General features: G+C 37.3%; 1 protein-coding gene across 3 annotated transcripts in view; it reads left to right on the top strand.

Annotated features, from left to right (window-relative positions):
- Window positions 1-16,656, top strand: part of TAF2 (TATA-box binding protein associated factor 2) — a 60,598-nt gene that overhangs the window by 22,463 nt on the left and 21,479 nt on the right. For all 3 annotated transcript variants that reach the window (XM_042868774.1, XM_042868772.1, XM_042868773.1), the window contains exons 15-22: window positions 123-188; window positions 1,298-1,550; window positions 4,851-4,991; window positions 6,731-6,841; window positions 8,350-8,543; window positions 9,740-9,879; window positions 14,623-14,692; window positions 16,130-16,239. In XM_042868774.1, the coding sequence (XP_042724708.1) occupies window positions 123-188; window positions 1,298-1,550; window positions 4,851-4,991; window positions 6,731-6,841; window positions 8,350-8,543; window positions 9,740-9,879; window positions 14,623-14,692; window positions 16,130-16,239 (1,085 nt within the window). The remainder of the gene's footprint in view (window positions 1-122; window positions 189-1,297; window positions 1,551-4,850; window positions 4,992-6,730; window positions 6,842-8,349; window positions 8,544-9,739; window positions 9,880-14,622; window positions 14,693-16,129; window positions 16,240-16,656) is intronic.

The raw sequence follows: 16,656 nt of genomic DNA, 5'->3' as shown, positions 1-16,656 counted from the left end.
ATTTTTTGGTGTGGTAAATTACACACAATACTACAGCATTTTTAAGCGTACCTTATCTAGTATAATAATTTTTTGAACAACCTTTTTTGTTGATTACTTTTCCTTTTTTTTTTTTTAAATAGAAATAAGAAGAAAAAGATTCCACTGATGAATGGAGAGGAGGTGGACATGGATCTTTCTGCTATGGAGTAAGTTTGTTTGCTGATGTTTTCAGTGTGAGACAGAGCCTTGTTCCTGTTGTGTGTTTTTTAAAGAATTAGATAATAAAGTTGTGCTTCATTATATGACTGGCAGATTTCAAGTCATAAGTCAGATCACTTGTTGGAACTGGATAAAGAATATTTAACTAGCGCTAAGATAGACAAGTTCCTGAATTCTTTGGCTAATTAAAAAAAAAAAAATCATTTTCAATTACAAATGAGTGGTGAAATGTTTCATACTGAGAAGAATCTGCTGGGTGAGGTCAGTTGAAAACGTTTTGCTCCATGGAAGCAAAATCTTGCTCAATGTGAATATTTGTTTTACCCTTCTAGTTTTGGAGCAGTGTTCCTTTTAGAGGCACTGAAGGCGTTGATAGTTTGTTTAGTGGCTGATCAAAGTAGACTCTTCATGGAAACTAATGGTGTCTCATTGAAGAAGAGCAGTTTACTCTTTGAATTATTCCTTGTAAGATAAACCTCATGTAAAATATGAATAATTTTATAGGGAATCATTTTGTTGCACAAATTGCTGTTATAACTCCTATATTAACAACAGACATTTGAATAGATTTTTAAATTGTATTTAATAGCCTTTAGCATTAAGTATTGGTAACTTGATTTTGTGTTCAGGTTATCTAGTATATTATACTTAGATCCTAATTTCTTCTTAGAACTGCCTTTGAAAGGGCATATGACTTTATGCAAAGCACTTACACTTTATCTGCTAACGTTCTCAGAAAAGTGCTGCTCAGTTCTGACAGCTTTGGTGCCTGAGGACAAAGGTTGAAATGTACTGAGATTACATAGTAGTTTATCACAAATAAATGTCTGTTGGTTAAAAACAGTGAAGTGCAGCATACACTGACATGTTTGGGATTTGGAGAGTTGCCCTGGGAGTCTGTAGAATTGCCATCTTAGGAGCAGTAGACTGGATGAGGTAACTCTCAAAAGTTCCTTCTAACCTCAATTCTTTTACAGTTCTTGGGCATTTCAAATGTACTTAATAATTTGAAAATAATTCAGAAATCAAAACATCTTTTGGCATTCTACAGCCTTGAAATGTTGTAGGCTATTAACGTTTTTCATGTCTGTCTTAGTGCTGATTCCCCTTTGCTCTGGATAAGAATAGACCCTGATATGTCGGTACTGAGGAAGGTAGAGTTTGAACAATCTGATTTCATGTGGCAGTATCAGCTTCGATATGAGAGAGATGTGGTTGCACAAGAAGAAGCCATTCTGGCATTGGAAAAGTTCCCTACACCAGCATCACGACTTGCACTGACTGATATACTAGAACAGGAGCAGTGCTTCTACCGAGTGAGAATGCTAGCCTGCTTCTGCCTTGCAAAGGTGAGGTTGTGTGGATGGGAATAGGAAAGAAATCTGCTAGACACTAAAGGATTTGAAAATGGGTCAAAATTCACCACAGTACTTAAGTTGGCTTGATTATGTAGCCTCTTAAAAATGTTTGCCAGGTATTTTTAACTTGACTGATTTGAAAGGAAAGCGGTATTATTTTAGTCTGTAGATGGAGACTGCAGAAGGCTTTCATAATTGTTGAAATTGAGATGTCAGACATGAAAACCACAAGAGATTTTTCCAGATTTCATTAAGTGGCAGAAATAAAAGACTTCTATTTAATATTTTTTAGAGCCAAAGTACATTTATTTTTTTTTGTTTTACTGGGTAGTTCCTTGGCCTCTCTGTTGAGAAATCTGAAGTTCTGAAATTCATCTGTCTGTCTTACGTGAATTCAGATTCCTGCTCTGTTTTGTGTTAAGTTGAACAGGGCACAAGGTAAATACAGTGTTGGTCTGCAGTTAAATATTCAACAGCCAGATAGTGGCCTTCCTTGAAGAAGGAAGATATTTTTTGTTTAGATACAAAATTAACATTAAGAATGTAAAGTAGAAATCCTTATAAAACATATGGATGGAAACAGAAAAGAATAAATAAGAAATTTTAAAAAGGCACATTACTGGTGAACTTACTGAATACTTTTACTGGCACAAAGGCACACTAACTGATAGTTTCTAGAGGTTGGATTATTGCTATGCAATATTCTTTCTGGTGTATACTTGTATGGAAATACATACTTTGGCCATATTTTGAAAGTCAGAATCCAACAGATGCTTAATCGTATATTTTAATATTATGAAACATTGATGTAATACTACCAGTTTTTGTGCTGGAATCAATGCTGCTGCTACCTGACTTAAAATATGTGTATTTCATACTGAATTCATTTGGAATATTTGGAAGTGCAAATGCCTTCCATGAATATTAAAAGAGCAGTTGTCAAAGTGTTGAAATTCCAGTGTTTTTTTCCTGTCTTTACATTGAAATCTTATGCATTTGTCTGCAGATAATCATAACCAGTTTTTCTTAGTTGTATTTCTGTGAAATTTGTATGAAATTGTAGTCCTAGAAGAAAAAAGGTAATTAAAACAGCTGGGGTAAAGGTGGTTGATTCTCAGAAAGAAATGATCACGATTAGTGAGAAGTATGGCTGTGATAGTAAATCAAGGTGAAGAGGCATGGAAGGATGGGTGGGATTGTAGATACATTTGTCCAAGGTACCTAGAAGGAAAATGTAATTTATTCTGTTAGTAGCTCCACCATGAGGCTACTAGTAAGAGTTGCTTCCTGTTGACTCAGATCAATTTTCAAGTATAGAAAAATTCAGAATTTCTAATCTTTGCCAGGAACAGTCAAATCTTCCATGTTTCATCAGTGAGAAGGTTCTTTTTTCTTAATTTGCAGCTTTTGGCTGGATTGTGGTTACTGTTCTGAAACGTTCTAGGTGAACTTACATAGACACAGGAAAATGATAGGTGATAATGCAGTTATAAAACCAAACTTACTGTGCTTTCTAAATGTACTGCATGCTTCGTTGTCAAACAGCACTTCAATCAAGTATCCAGATAATATAATTAAATCCTCATTGATGGAGTAAATACATGTTATGTGAGCACGCAAACATTCACACACTGCTGAGTAGTTCATGGCAAGTGATCCTACAGAGAAATGTGTTATGATAGTAATACCAAGCTGTAAGCAGGATGATTTATGCACCTGTAGGTTGTGGTCTGCTGCAGTGCTGGGATGTGCTGTGAGGTTTAAAAACAACCACTGACAAAACAAACTCCCAACAATGAGGATTTCCAGAGCCATTCATGTTAGTTACTTTTTAGGTCAACATAAATAGCCAGATTTTGTGTGAAAGATGCAGACATAGAGTTGAAGTGGTGATTCTGCTACTGTTGATTTAATTTGAAAATACCATTCTTTTTTGTATATTTTGCAACATGAAACTTTAAGAATTGGAAAAAAAAATCAAACATTGTAAACAAAATAAAATTTGTAAAACATACAAATAAATTTGTAATGAATTGGGAATGTCTTATAAATGCAGTAGTCTCTTGTAATTATTTTTTATTTGCAGTTTTGTTTCTCACTAGCCTTTGTGATTAAGCTTCCTCTGTGGGAAGATTTGTTATGCACATTATAAGAAAAGCTACATGTGTATCTGTAGCTGGAGAACTTCTGTTTTTGCAAAAGGACTGCACTGTTTTATTTCCCTTTAGCTTTCCTTTAGAGGAAAGGACTTAAAAGGAAAATGGCTTTAATAGTAACACCTCCATCTTACATAGGAGAGATGGTGATACTGATTGCTACCCATCTTCAAGGAACCACCTGCTTTTCTTACTGCATGTGTAATGCCATGTAGAATGAGATTGCCTAAATTGGAAGTAAATGGTCAAAATCATTTTTCCTCTATGTGAACACGTTTCCCTTAGTTTTTGGAGAATCTGAAGCAGTGTAAAGTCCTAAACTGTATGATGTGTTGGTCCCATTTGTTAATACACTCACCATGCTCAGGTACTCTTCTCTGCACGCTTTCATTTCACAAATACACGAACCCCAGGGTGTTGGGAAGGCGTAATGACAGTTTGTCCCTGTAGAACTTCCTTACCTCAGAACAGATGATAGCAATAGATTTGTCTCAGTACATTGTTTGATTGCAAAATAAAATTAAAGCTGAATGGCAGTTGCAGTGTTCAGAAGGCATCTGGAAGAGGTGCTACAAGATATGGTTTAGTAGCTTAGTGGGTAGTAATGGTGATAGGAGGACAGTTGGACTAGATCTTGTAGGTCCTTGTGATTCTATGATTCTGCATTAGCTAACTTTTATTTTGCTTTAGGGGTGGTCTTTTAGTGTTAGAGTGGCTAAGGCTGAGGTTACTGGCAGGGTATATTTGGGATGTTGGTATTGTAAAAACCTCTTCCATCACTGGCTTCTGTGGAGTCAGAAAATTTGGCTTAATAAACACAGAATATTCATCTAAATAGAAAAGATTAAATAGTTAAAAGCAGAAGTTTGTCATGGAAAGGTGTTTAGATGCAGACATCTTCCAAGTGAAACAACTACCTAAAAATGTACATTTAATGTAGAGAAGATGTATTGGGGATGGCAGGGTAAACTTAGCTAATGTAATATAATATATTGTTGAAAATATGTTTGTATTTGAAGGGCAGTACATTCCTGGCAATATTATTTCTTATTTGGGGAAATTTTTATTTCTTTACAGCCAATTTAAACTTACAGCAATGATGGTAATGTGATTTCCCTTTCCTCTAATTATATAGATTGCAAATTCCATGGTAAGTACATGGACAGGACCACCAGCCATGAAGTCGCTCTTTACCCGAATGTTTTGCTGTAAGACTTGTCCAAACATTGTGAAGACCAACAACTTCATGAACTTTCAAAGCTACTTTCTGCAAAAGGTAAAATTTGTTTTTCCATTGAACTCTTTAAATTAAATGTCAAAAAGAAAATGTTCCTATGGAGGACGACTTCTGGAACATGAATAGCACAGTCTCACTTTGCTTTCATTAAATGTTGAAAAGAACTGGTTCTTTTCTATTTTATATCCTTTTCTTTCATCTTCATTAAGAAATAGTTAACAGAAGTTCTTATCATTTTTCTCTGAACAGCAGCAGTTAAATTAGCAATTTCTTCAGAAGACTGTAGTACACATAATAATTAGTTGAAAATATTTGAGTTCTTAAAGAGAATGTACTGCACAGTAACAAAACTAATCATCAGGATGATCAGAGGGCTGAAACGCCTATCCTGTGAAGATAGGCTGAGGGCTTGTTCAGCCTGGAGGAGAGAAGGCTGAGAGGAGACCTCATTGCAGCCTTCCAGAATTTAAAAGGGGTTATAAACAGGAGGGGGATCAACTTTTTGCAAGGGTAGGCAGTGATAGAACAAGGGAAAATGTCTCTAAGCTCAAGGAGGGAGGATTTAGATTGGATGTCAGGGGGAAGTTCTTTACAGAGAAAGTGATGAGGTGCTGGAACAGGCTGCACAGAAAGGTTGTGGGTGCCCCGTCCCTGGAGGTGTTCAAGGCCAGGTTGGATGGGCCCTGGGCAGCCTGGTCTAGTACCAGATCTGGAGGTTGGTGGCCCTCAGTTGGAACTCAGTGATCCTTTGAGTCCCTTCCAACCCAAACCATTCTATGATCTGCTCTTGTAGATGAATTTGTCAGCCATCTTCGGCATTGATTTCATTATGTAAATAAAATCTTACAAATTTTAACTTAAATTGGTGGCCTTTTTAGTTCAAGGCACTATTTAAATCTTCTTTCTTCCTGCTTTCCACTGACTGTCAGCATCATGCTGCTACAGATTCTTTTCATGTTATGCACTTTTTTTTCCTGAGACATATAAGTGTACAGTGAATAACAACTAAAACAAATGACAGTGGTTTGTCTCTCAAGGCTAACTTTATAATTGCTTGATGATTGAATTCTTAATTCAGATGTATTGTATTACTGATCAGAGAAAACTTAAATTTTATTTCTCTGTCCCAAACTGCTTCATCCTTCTCCCCACCCTTCTCTTTTTTGAACAGTCATTTGTCGTCTTCTGCTCTTTTTCTCATTGTTCATTTTCTCCCACTGTCTTAATGCTTTTGTCCCTTACATTTTTAATCTCATGTTATAAATTTATATTTCCACGATAAAGATTCCTGAAACTATTTGAGTGGATTCTAAAAGAAATATCTAGATCTAAAAGAAATATCTAAAAGAAATACCTATTTGTCTGATAATTCTTTAGCACCGCTGACTGTATTGGGTGTATACCTCTTGATTGTACGTATCAGGCACAGACACCAGGTTCACACACAAACACTCAACTTGGATGTCAGTCTCAGAATGAATTTCACCATTTTCTTTGCTTCATTATTTTCCATTCCTTACCTTTTAGATAGTGCCTTGAACTGAGTCATTTCTTGGATGTGTAACTTTTTCTGTCTGCTCTGTGACTGGTTATTGAGCAATAATTGCATTACTTTTTGAACTGAAAGTTCTGTAGCATATGGTCTTTCAAAAAGAAATTTCTGTCAGAGATATGTTTCTGCAAATCTAATTGCTTGTTTTCAAGGTATAGCTCTTTTCAGAGTGTAACTGTCACTTCACTGTTGTAAGAATGATATTAGCATTAATTTTATTACACAGACTATGCCAGTTGCCATGGCCCTTCTGAGAGATGTTCACAACCTCTGTCCTAAGGAGGTTTTGATGTTTATTTTGGATTTGATCAAGTATAATGATAACAGGAAGAATAAGGTAAGGAATGTGTTTATTTTACTCTCTCACTTTTTTGTTGGAGAATCTTAAAGTTAATACACTGTACGATGTATTATGCCACTAATGTAAATACGTAGCTAGGAGAGTTGATAAAAGGTGATATGCTAAACTAAACAGTATGTTAAAGAATACTCTGTAGCTGACATTTGAGGTGACTTTTCTTGGTTGTTTCTCTTGGAGAAAACTCTGTGTTTGTTGACTTATCGTGGATCTGAAAATGTGCACGAGGGTTAACATTTTCTGCATGAATGTAGCATTGGAAATCAAGCACTTTTGAGAAGAATGTCTAATCGAGCAAGGAAATAATTTTTTGTTAACGGTATGTACAGAACAGAATAACCTACATCTAGTTAAGTAAAAGGTGGAGCTCATTTTAGTGTTGTTTCATCACTAAACTGAAGCCCCTGAGTTGAAAGTATCATCTTAAGTTCCTTAGCATATAGAATACATCTGAAGGGTGATCCTTTAAGATCCTAAGATGATAAGAAGTTCCACGTCCCTAGTTAAGAATCATCTGCAAGGATGATTCCTAAGTAATCTTTGGAATTAAGTACCTGATGTTTAGTGAAACAAGACTGAAGCCTCTTAAAACTTAACTTTCTGGTGTGTAGAAGCCAGGAAAATTGAAGTGAGAGGATGATAGAAGGTGGAGAGGTAGAGTTCAGACAGGATGTGCTGAATTGTACCAACGTCTCTCTACCACCAAAGGAAATATCCCACTTCACTTTTCCTTATGTCCCTTCTAAGCATACGTTAGAAACCTGCTGTATCTGTCACTCTTTGGCTTGCTTAGGTTAAATTAGATGATGTGCAAACTCAGTACTTCATTCTGCTTTTATAATTTTTTATAATTTTATAATTTTTTATGATTTTATACTTTTTATTTCTTTTTATAATTTTATTTCTGTACTCCTGCTGTTCAGTAAATTGATGTGACCAATAAATGCAAGAGCTAGCACAAGGAAAGGGCTTGGAACTGTGAGCATGAGAAAAGGAGCAGAAGCAGAAGCAAGATTTTCCTTAATAAGCAGAGGCATCAGTTAGTTCACTTAGGAGCTCTTGAAGTGGCTACTTATATAAACCCTCTTATTTTCAGAGATGTCGGGTGACCATTAACCTTGATAACCTTTGTACTGAGTAGAAAGAGAGGCAAGTAGTTATGGGTGCTAGCGTTTAGAAAAAATTACTTTTATTTCTAAATCTTGAAAATTTTCATTACTTGACTTTTCAATTTTTGTAAAACAATGTATTACTATTAATATGGTTATATTCCAGAGTGAAGAATAATGTAATATAAGATAGTTTATCTGCTTGCTTGAACTCAAATCCATTTTTCAGGACAAATTTATTTAACTATTTTGCTTTCTCACAGTTTGTCACATGGTTTCTGTTTTAAGATCTTATTCTGTAACAGTGCTTCAACATTACTCAACTTTTTAAGAATATATTTTGTTATATCTTGTATCTAAATGCTGTTTTTTATCTAGTTTTCAGACAACTACTATCGTGCTGAGCTGATTGATGCCCTAGCCAACTCTGTGACTCCTGCAGTCAGCGTGAACAATGAAGTACGAACACTGGATAACCTAAATCCTGACGTTCGACTTATTCTTGAAGAAATTACCCGTTTCCTAAATATGGAGAAGCTTCTTCCTAGCTATAGACACACGATTACAGTCAGGTGTGGTTTAATAATCACTGAAACATAGAATGGCTTGGAAGGGCTGGAAGGGACCTCAAGATCACCTAGTTCCAACCGCCCTCCTGCAGTGGGTAGGGTTGTTAACCACTACATCAGACTGCCCAGGAACACATCAAACCTGTCCCAGGGATGGGACATTAAGTTCTCTGGGCAGCTTGTGCCAGTGCCTCACTACCTTCTGAGTGAAGAATTTGTAACATCTAACCTAAACCTCCCCTTTTTCAGTTTAAATCAATTTCCCCTTGTTCTCACACCATCTACTTCCATAAAAAGTCAGTCCCCCTCCTGCTTGTAAGCTCCCTTCAAATACTGGAAGACTACAGTAAAGTCACCCCAGACCCTTCACTTCCCCAGGCTAAACAATCCCAGCTCCCTCAGCCTTTCATCATGGGAAAGGTGCTTCAGCTCTCTGAGTATCTTTGTGGCCCTCCTCTGGACCGACAGTTTCATTTCCTTCCTGTTCTGCAGGCCCCAGGCCTGGGCATGGTACTCCAGATGGGGCCTGACAAGGGCAGAACACAGGAGGACAATCACCTCCCTCTCCCTACTAGCCACCCCTCTTTTGATTCAGCCCAGGGTAGCATTGGCCTTCAAAGCTGCAAAAGCACACTGCTGGCTCATGTCCAGCTTTTCCTTCATCAGGACTCATTTTGTTGCACACATACAAGAGAGCAGTCACTACTTTTTTGGTTTTGTGTACTCTTCTGTAGTTTTAGCTTATGTACGTTAGTCTTAAATGGCAAACTCTTGGCTGTTTCCAAAAGTTGGTAGTGTAAGTTCATCTTGAGTGCTCTGTTGTTCAAGATTAATCTCTGTTGGTGTAGATTGTTAAGAGCAGACACAAATTGATTGTGCTTTTGCTTCTTTAATGAGAAATTTATGAAAGTTTTGCAAAAAGCATAATTGTAGCAATATCTATAGAGCATACAACAGTAATCTGAGCTATTTATTTTCTGTGCAGGTACAGTTGTATTTGAATCAATATGAGTTTAACACAATTTTTCTTCAGTGTTTCTGCCTAACTCAGAGTTACTCAGTGCTGTATTAATAATGTAGAAATAATTGTTGATTAATATTAGAGAAAGACTACTTGATTCTGAAGGAAGAAACTATATATATACTTTGTGGATGGCATTTTGGAAGCCTAATGTAAATTTTCTTTCTTCTGCTTCTAGCTGTTTAAAAGCTATTAGAGTGCTTCAAAAGAATGGTCATGTCCCAAGTGATCCTGCTCTCTTTAAGTCATACGCAGAATATGGGCACTTTGTAGATGTCCGAATAGCAGCATTGGAGGCTGTGGTTGATTACACAAAAGGTACTCTTTCATGTATTTTGACAATTTGTAACACTTGTGATATAGTAAAAGGTGTAACAGTTACCTCGTTAATACTAGGTTGAAGTATCCTCCAACAGAAGAGCTTATGTTGATGTGTTGATAAGAAAGGCTGGTAATGCAAATGTTATGAAGATGTGAGCATTATTTCTCAGTGTTCCACAGATTGAATCAGACATCTGAAGTTTTGAAACACTGAGTAGACTGATGAGTAGTGGTAAGGGGTGCTGAGAGGTGCTGCTGATTTAACATCATTTGTAGTGGTTTTGATTCAGTTGAGTTCAGCGATGTCAGAGTTCTTGGCTTTGCTTTATCTTACTATTCTCAACTTTTTTTTCACGTGTGCATTTTGTAACTGTACATTTTGGAAACTTAAATTATTTTAATGAGTGTTGGTTTATTCCACCTTGCCATTTGTTATACACAGCCAATGTGAGATGTTTCTGTTTCATTACATGATAAACATAAGTTGACTGCTGGAGACCTTTGGGGAAAAAAAAACAAAAAAAAACTAAATAGCTTTCTTGAATGTTAAAGTTGAATTTCAATCCTGAGAGGTTTCCTAGAGGGAATTGGAAACTAATGATTTTCATGTATAAAATAAAGTACTAGATTGTAATTCACCAGTCATTCTGGATCTCTAACACACTGTGCATGTGCCATTTGATACCGCTATGAGTGGCAGAACAAAGGAAAATGGCTTTGAGGAAGATTTAGGTTGTGTATTAGGGGGAAGTGGTTGTATTAGAATCACCAAAGTTAGAAAAGACCTCCAAGAATATCTAGTCCAATTATCCACCTACCACCAGTATTTCCCTGCTAAACCATGTCCCTTAGGACCACATCTAAATGTTTCTTGAACATCTCCAGGGACAGTGACTCAGCCACCTCCCTGGACAGCCCGTTACAGCACCTGACCACTCTTTGCAAGAGGAAATTATTCCTAAGATTCAAACTGAACTTCACCTGGCCTAACTTGAGGCTGTTCCCTCTTGTCCTAATGCTAATTATGTGGGAGAAGAGGCTGACCCCTGCCACACCACAGCTGCCTTTCAGGTAATTATAGAGGGCAATAACGTTGCCCCTGAGTGTCCTCCAGACTTTAACAATCCCAGTTCCCTCGGCCACTTCTCATAAGAATTGTGCTCCAGACTCTTTACCAGCTTCATTGCTCTTATCTGGACATGGTCTTTCTTGCAGTGAGGAGCCCAAAACTGAACACAGTACTCAAGGTGCTGCCTCACCAGAGCTGAGTACAGAAAGATGATTGCCTTCCTGCTCCTGCTGGCTATGCTATTTCTTATACAAGCCAAGATGCCATTGGCCTTCTTGGCCATCTGGGAACACTGTGGCTTGTGTTCAGCTGAGTGTCTGTCAACACCACTAGGTCTGTTTTCTCAGCACAGTCTTCTCAGCTACTCTGCCCCAAGAGTATTCAAGAGTAACAAACCCATTGCCTGGGTTTGTTGATGCCAAAGTGAAGGACCCGGCAGTTGGTCTTGTTGAATTTCGTTCCATTGGCCTCAACCCAGCTATCCAGCCTGTCCAGATCCTTCTGTAGTGCCTTTCTACCCTCAGGCAGATCAGCACTTCATCCCAGCTTGGTGTCATCTGCAAAACTTAATGCCTTTATCCAAGTCATCAGTAAAGATATTAAATGGGACAGGCCTCAATACCAGCCCCTAGGGAACACCACTTGTGGCCACTCACCAACTGGATTTGACTCCATTCACCACCACTTTTTGGTCCTGGCCCTCCAGCCAGTCAGCCAGTTCTTTACCCAGCGAGGAATGTGTAGGTATGCAGCATGGGCTGCCAGCTTCTCCAGGAGCATACTGTGGGAGACAGTGTCAAAGCTTTACTGCAGTCAAGGTGGACTACACCACCAGCTTTTCCCTCATCCACCAGGTGGGTCACTTATCAAAAAAAGAGATGAGGTCAATCAGGCAGGACCTGCTTTTCACGAACCCATGCTGACTGGGCCTTATCACCTGATTATCACCTGATCATCCTGTAAATGCCATGTGGTCTCACTCAAGATGATCTGTTCCATAACCTTCCCTGACACCAAGGTCAGGCTCGCAGGCCTGTAGTTCCCTAAATCCTCCTTACAACACTTCTTGTAGATTCATGGTGGCAAGCTTCCAGCACTCAGGGACCTCTCTGGTTGACCAGGACCATTGATAAATGCTAAGTATTGTGAAGTAATATATTATGTCTTTAAAAGAGCTGATCAAAACGGGATGAAGTGTAAGTAAGGTATGGTAAGTTGCCCAAAATACTCTACAGATACAGGACGGGAGAACCTGAATGGTAAAAAATCGTAGGAAGATTACTTGAAGAAGTTGAGCTAAATGGAAGTTTAGACTGAGCTTGCTATGAGGTTTGGAAATAATGGATTATAGAATTCCAGCACTGTTCTACCTTACTAACAACAACTTCTCTGATGAAGAGGTAGCAGAGATAAATAGATATCTGCCACAAAGTCGATATGATTCCCAACACAGCCTACTATCTTAACTGACTGTCAGTGTTGTTTCTCTAATACTACTTCAAATAAAACCGAACTTAGCTCTTGCTCCTCTTGTTAGATTAGGTAGCTTTTGGTGTAAATCTGAAAGCTCACTGTGCTAACAAAATCCTGCTACACATGTAGAAGTTAGAAGGGTTTGTCTAGCAAGGCCCAAAGTCTCTGGCTTTGGAAGAAGAAAGGATGGGCCATCTTGTGCCAAGATGTCTGATTCTCATCATTCCTGGTTACCTGGTTTCCAGTTCATACTGGATGTGAAACAGCAGCTATCAAATGGCTGTTGCTTGTGCCAAAGCTGCCTTTTTAACAGTTTGTATAAAGGGAGCTGACCGATTTTTGTTATTTCCATAAAAAGAGAAGTCTGTATTTTCTGGGGCAGTGTGGAACTCCCATGTTTTTCTATCAACTCTCTGAGCAGAAATAGCACTGCTTTTTTTTTTTTTTTCTTCAAGTTACTTTAAAAGAAATAATTTCTCCATGGAACAGAAGAAGTTGTTTTCTTTGCTGTTAATAGTAAGCTTTTTCTGAGACATGGTAACTCTAAAATGCTTGAGGCAGCATACAAGGACTTGGGCAGTTAGTCTAAACTTGAAGTGAGTGGATTTTATTAACATTTTTAAAGGTAGCTTCTGATAGCTCAGTGACTATTAGCTGTTACATATATATACTTCCAAGAAGTTGCATATTCTAAGAGGTAACAACAAACTGTACTCATAAATATCCGTGACTACCCAATTGCATGAATGAAAATTTCAAGTCTCATAGGTCCTCTGCTGCAACTGAGAAACTGACATCAAGCTAATAAGATTTATTTTCCAGAAGATCAGGTTAAATTTATCACTGCTCCTCAAAATGTCATGTTGCTCTACAAATTTGAGGAGTGTTAGTAGCAGAGCTTTGGAAGTCTAGCTTTGTAAAGCAAATGCTAAAGAAGGCATACTGCATTTCAGGCACAAGTAGGTTTAGGAAACCAAAAAAGACTTCTCTAACCACAAAGGCTAGTGTGCTTCTTGATTCTATTGTCCTCTACTATCAGCCTGAAGGACTCATCTCCAAGTGGCTCCATTCTCTTATCAACCATTTAAAAATACATTTTCTTTTTTTGCAGTTAAAATTATTTCAGCTTTCTTACGATTATGATTTAATGTGTTCACACGTGTTCTGTTTTTCTTGCTGCATGGTTATACAATATTATTTTTCTTCCATGCAAAACAACTTCTGTATGCAATGTTCTATCTGCTTCTATTCCAAGCAGGGTAGCTGCCAGGAAAAGCACTGTGCATGGAGTTGAGCGCAGACAGCCTCTAATCCCTTCAAAGCACGTCCTGTGCATAGCTTTTAAAGGTTTCCCAGATTTTTAAGGCAAATCTGCCACTGTGGTCCTAGTCTGTTCAGATGCATCATTCCCAATCAACCCAAACTGCATAACTGCGATCTGAATGGTGCAGAACATGAGCTAGTAAGTCCCATTTAGAGGCAGAGAATAACAGCCTGGTCCTATCCCTTGTCAGTGTAAGCAGTTCTGTTGTGGCTAGATTGCAGGAAGAGCAGAGCTAACTTTCAAGCTGCCTGCTAAAGACTCTTCAGCAAAGATTTAAACAGCTTAAATAAGATGACTTTGTCTTTGTGTCAGGCAGCATTTTCTAAGAGGCATATGCTGATAAGACTCAAAATATATTTTAATTTCAGAGTATGCTGATTTTTTAAAAAAACTAAGGAGGGTTTCAGAGTGTGCTTAGAGTTTTAAGAAAGCCCTGTTGTCTTCTGCTTTCTACCTGGTTTATAGATAATGGTCACTGATTATTTTGTATAAGAATTGTCTATTCTCTGTTCTGTGTGGAAATTGTAGTATAGATTGTTGAAAGGATATTTGGATGTGTTGGTACTGTGTGCTTCCTAAAGTAAAGAAGGTTATTTTCTCTCTGATCAGCACTCATAACAAAGTCATGTTCGAAGAATCAGAGTTGGTAGTTACTGAACAACTTGGGCATGAGGGAGTTATGTGCATATTTTTATTTTGCTGTGAAGTCAAACCATGTAAACCACCTTTTTCTTGGAATTTGCATTATAATTAATGAAATTCTGGCTGCAGTGATTCAGACCTTTCACTAGCTAATTACAGGAAGCCATGACCATCTTGTACAAACTTTGTTTTTTTCTGTCTATTTATAGCTATTTTATTTTATTATTTGCAGTTGATAGGAGCTACGAAGAACTACAATGGCTGCTCACAATGGTTCAGAATGATCCTGTGCCCTACATAAGGTTAGTGAGTCAGTGCTTTTACTAATGCTGGAACCTACTGCATAAATTCTTGGTCAGGACTTGTTAGAATAGATCCAGCGCTTACCTGCTTGATACTTTACAAAAAACAATTTATCTCCTTGTTGTTTTACATAATGGCGGTGCATTTTGATGTTTCAGCAGTTGACATCTCAGAAGATAATGTACATGGTTCTTATTCTCCCTTATATTATTTTTATCTCTCATGTTCTGTTCCTCTTGTGAATATCTGAAGTTAGAAATCATTTCCTAATCATAAATAACATAGACAAGTCTGATATTGCATATGACAAGAAGAAACTGTGATATTTATAGTGGTTGAAACGTAATGCATACGATGCTTTGCCAGCCATGAGTGCAAAGCAATTGTTAGACTGTAGATGGGGTGAAAGGATAACATATGAAAATACAGTGTAACTTCTAGTATTTCCTGTATCAACTTCATTTTCAGCATTGTGTGATTGTATATTATAGCACATTCATTATGAAACTTGTAACATCTTAGTTCATAATGATTCTTCTTCCACAGCACGCACTTTCTGTGGTTACCACTACTTCAATGAATTTCAGAGATTGAAAGTATTACTTTTTCTCTCCATTTAGCTGCTCTCTTAAAAAAATGTTGTAGTTGTAAGATTATCATCTATTTTCTTCTATTATTCTTGTTAATAAAAGTAGGTATGGTTCCAGTCACTAGTGGAGGCAAAGCTTCAGTCCAGGAAAGAATTTTCATTTTGAGTCTCATTAAAGAGGATGTGGAATGTAAGCCTCTTCTGAAAGGAAGAAGAAAAAAGTCAGAACTGATAGAGTTTTCTTGTCCTAAATATATAACACAGCATGGGGAAGCTTCTTATACAGAGAATGTAGTTAAAATTGGAACTCACAATTATTATCATTGATAAAATGTTTCTGAGGCTAGGTTTAAAGTGGAAAACTCTATCTGCTTTCAGTTTAAGTGTATGAGTATTGTAAATAAACACAGTAAGCATGGAATTTTTATACACCTATGCAACTTAAGAGTGACAATTTTCCTTTCCAGAAGTGTTTGCCAGCCAATGGTTTTGTTCCAGTCATTTGCATCACAGTCATAAAAATTTAATATATTTAAAAATCCTTTGATGCCAGTATGAAAGCAGTTTATTGGTCAGCCTAACTCCAGGTTGTGAGCATGCAAAAAAGACTGTAGTTAAACTGAATGGTATAATACAGCCTACAGTTTTGTACGTAACTATTGAGAAATGATGTCTGGTAATAATGTGTTACTGCAGCTTGCTTTTTGTTTTGAAATTATTGACCAATAAATTTATCTGATCATACTGTGTGTTTGAGAAGTCTGGTTTGTAAGAACATTGCAAACGGAACAGACTTTGTATTCTTAATGTGTTGATTTGGATTTAATGAAAATCATTTTTATTTTAGGCATAAGATCCTGGATATGCTGACCAAGAATCCACCTTTTACCAAGAACACGGAGTCACCTTTGTGTAATGAAGCTTTGGTAGATCAGCTTTGGAAACTGATGAATTCAGGTTGGTTTGCACTTCTTCAGTGTTGTAAGATTGGTAGAACTGGACAATTCAATTTCTGCAGTTCTCATTCACATACCTCCTAAACTTCCTTAGTGATGCAGGGTACCAGTGGACATGTTTTTCATTATTTTCTTTAATCCTCTAGTGTGCTTTGATACACTTTGGCATAAAATTATTCTTTGACCCAGATGTTCACATAAAATGTTTTCCCAAGTGAAGCTGTATGTTTTTCCTTTTTCTTTACAGTTAGCTGTAGATCAGGCAGTCTCTTTGCTCTGTTTTACCAAATTCTCAGAGAACATGAGAGGGTATCATTTGCATGGATAATTTATTAGAGATTTTTAGAAGTGTATTGTGAACCTCAAGCTTAATTTGCTTTCTGTGATTAGGAAAGGTGCTAATGAGATAAGGTTTTAC

This window comes from Lagopus leucura, unplaced genomic scaffold, assembly GCF_019238085.1.
Source record: "Lagopus leucura isolate 7727_CA_CO unplaced genomic scaffold, USGS_WTPT01 Super-Scaffold_100002, whole genome shotgun sequence".
Taxonomy (NCBI): domain Eukaryota; kingdom Metazoa; phylum Chordata; class Aves; order Galliformes; family Phasianidae; genus Lagopus; species Lagopus leucura.
The sequence above is the reverse complement of the archived record's forward strand: the minus strand, read 5'-3'. Positions and strand labels throughout refer to the sequence as shown.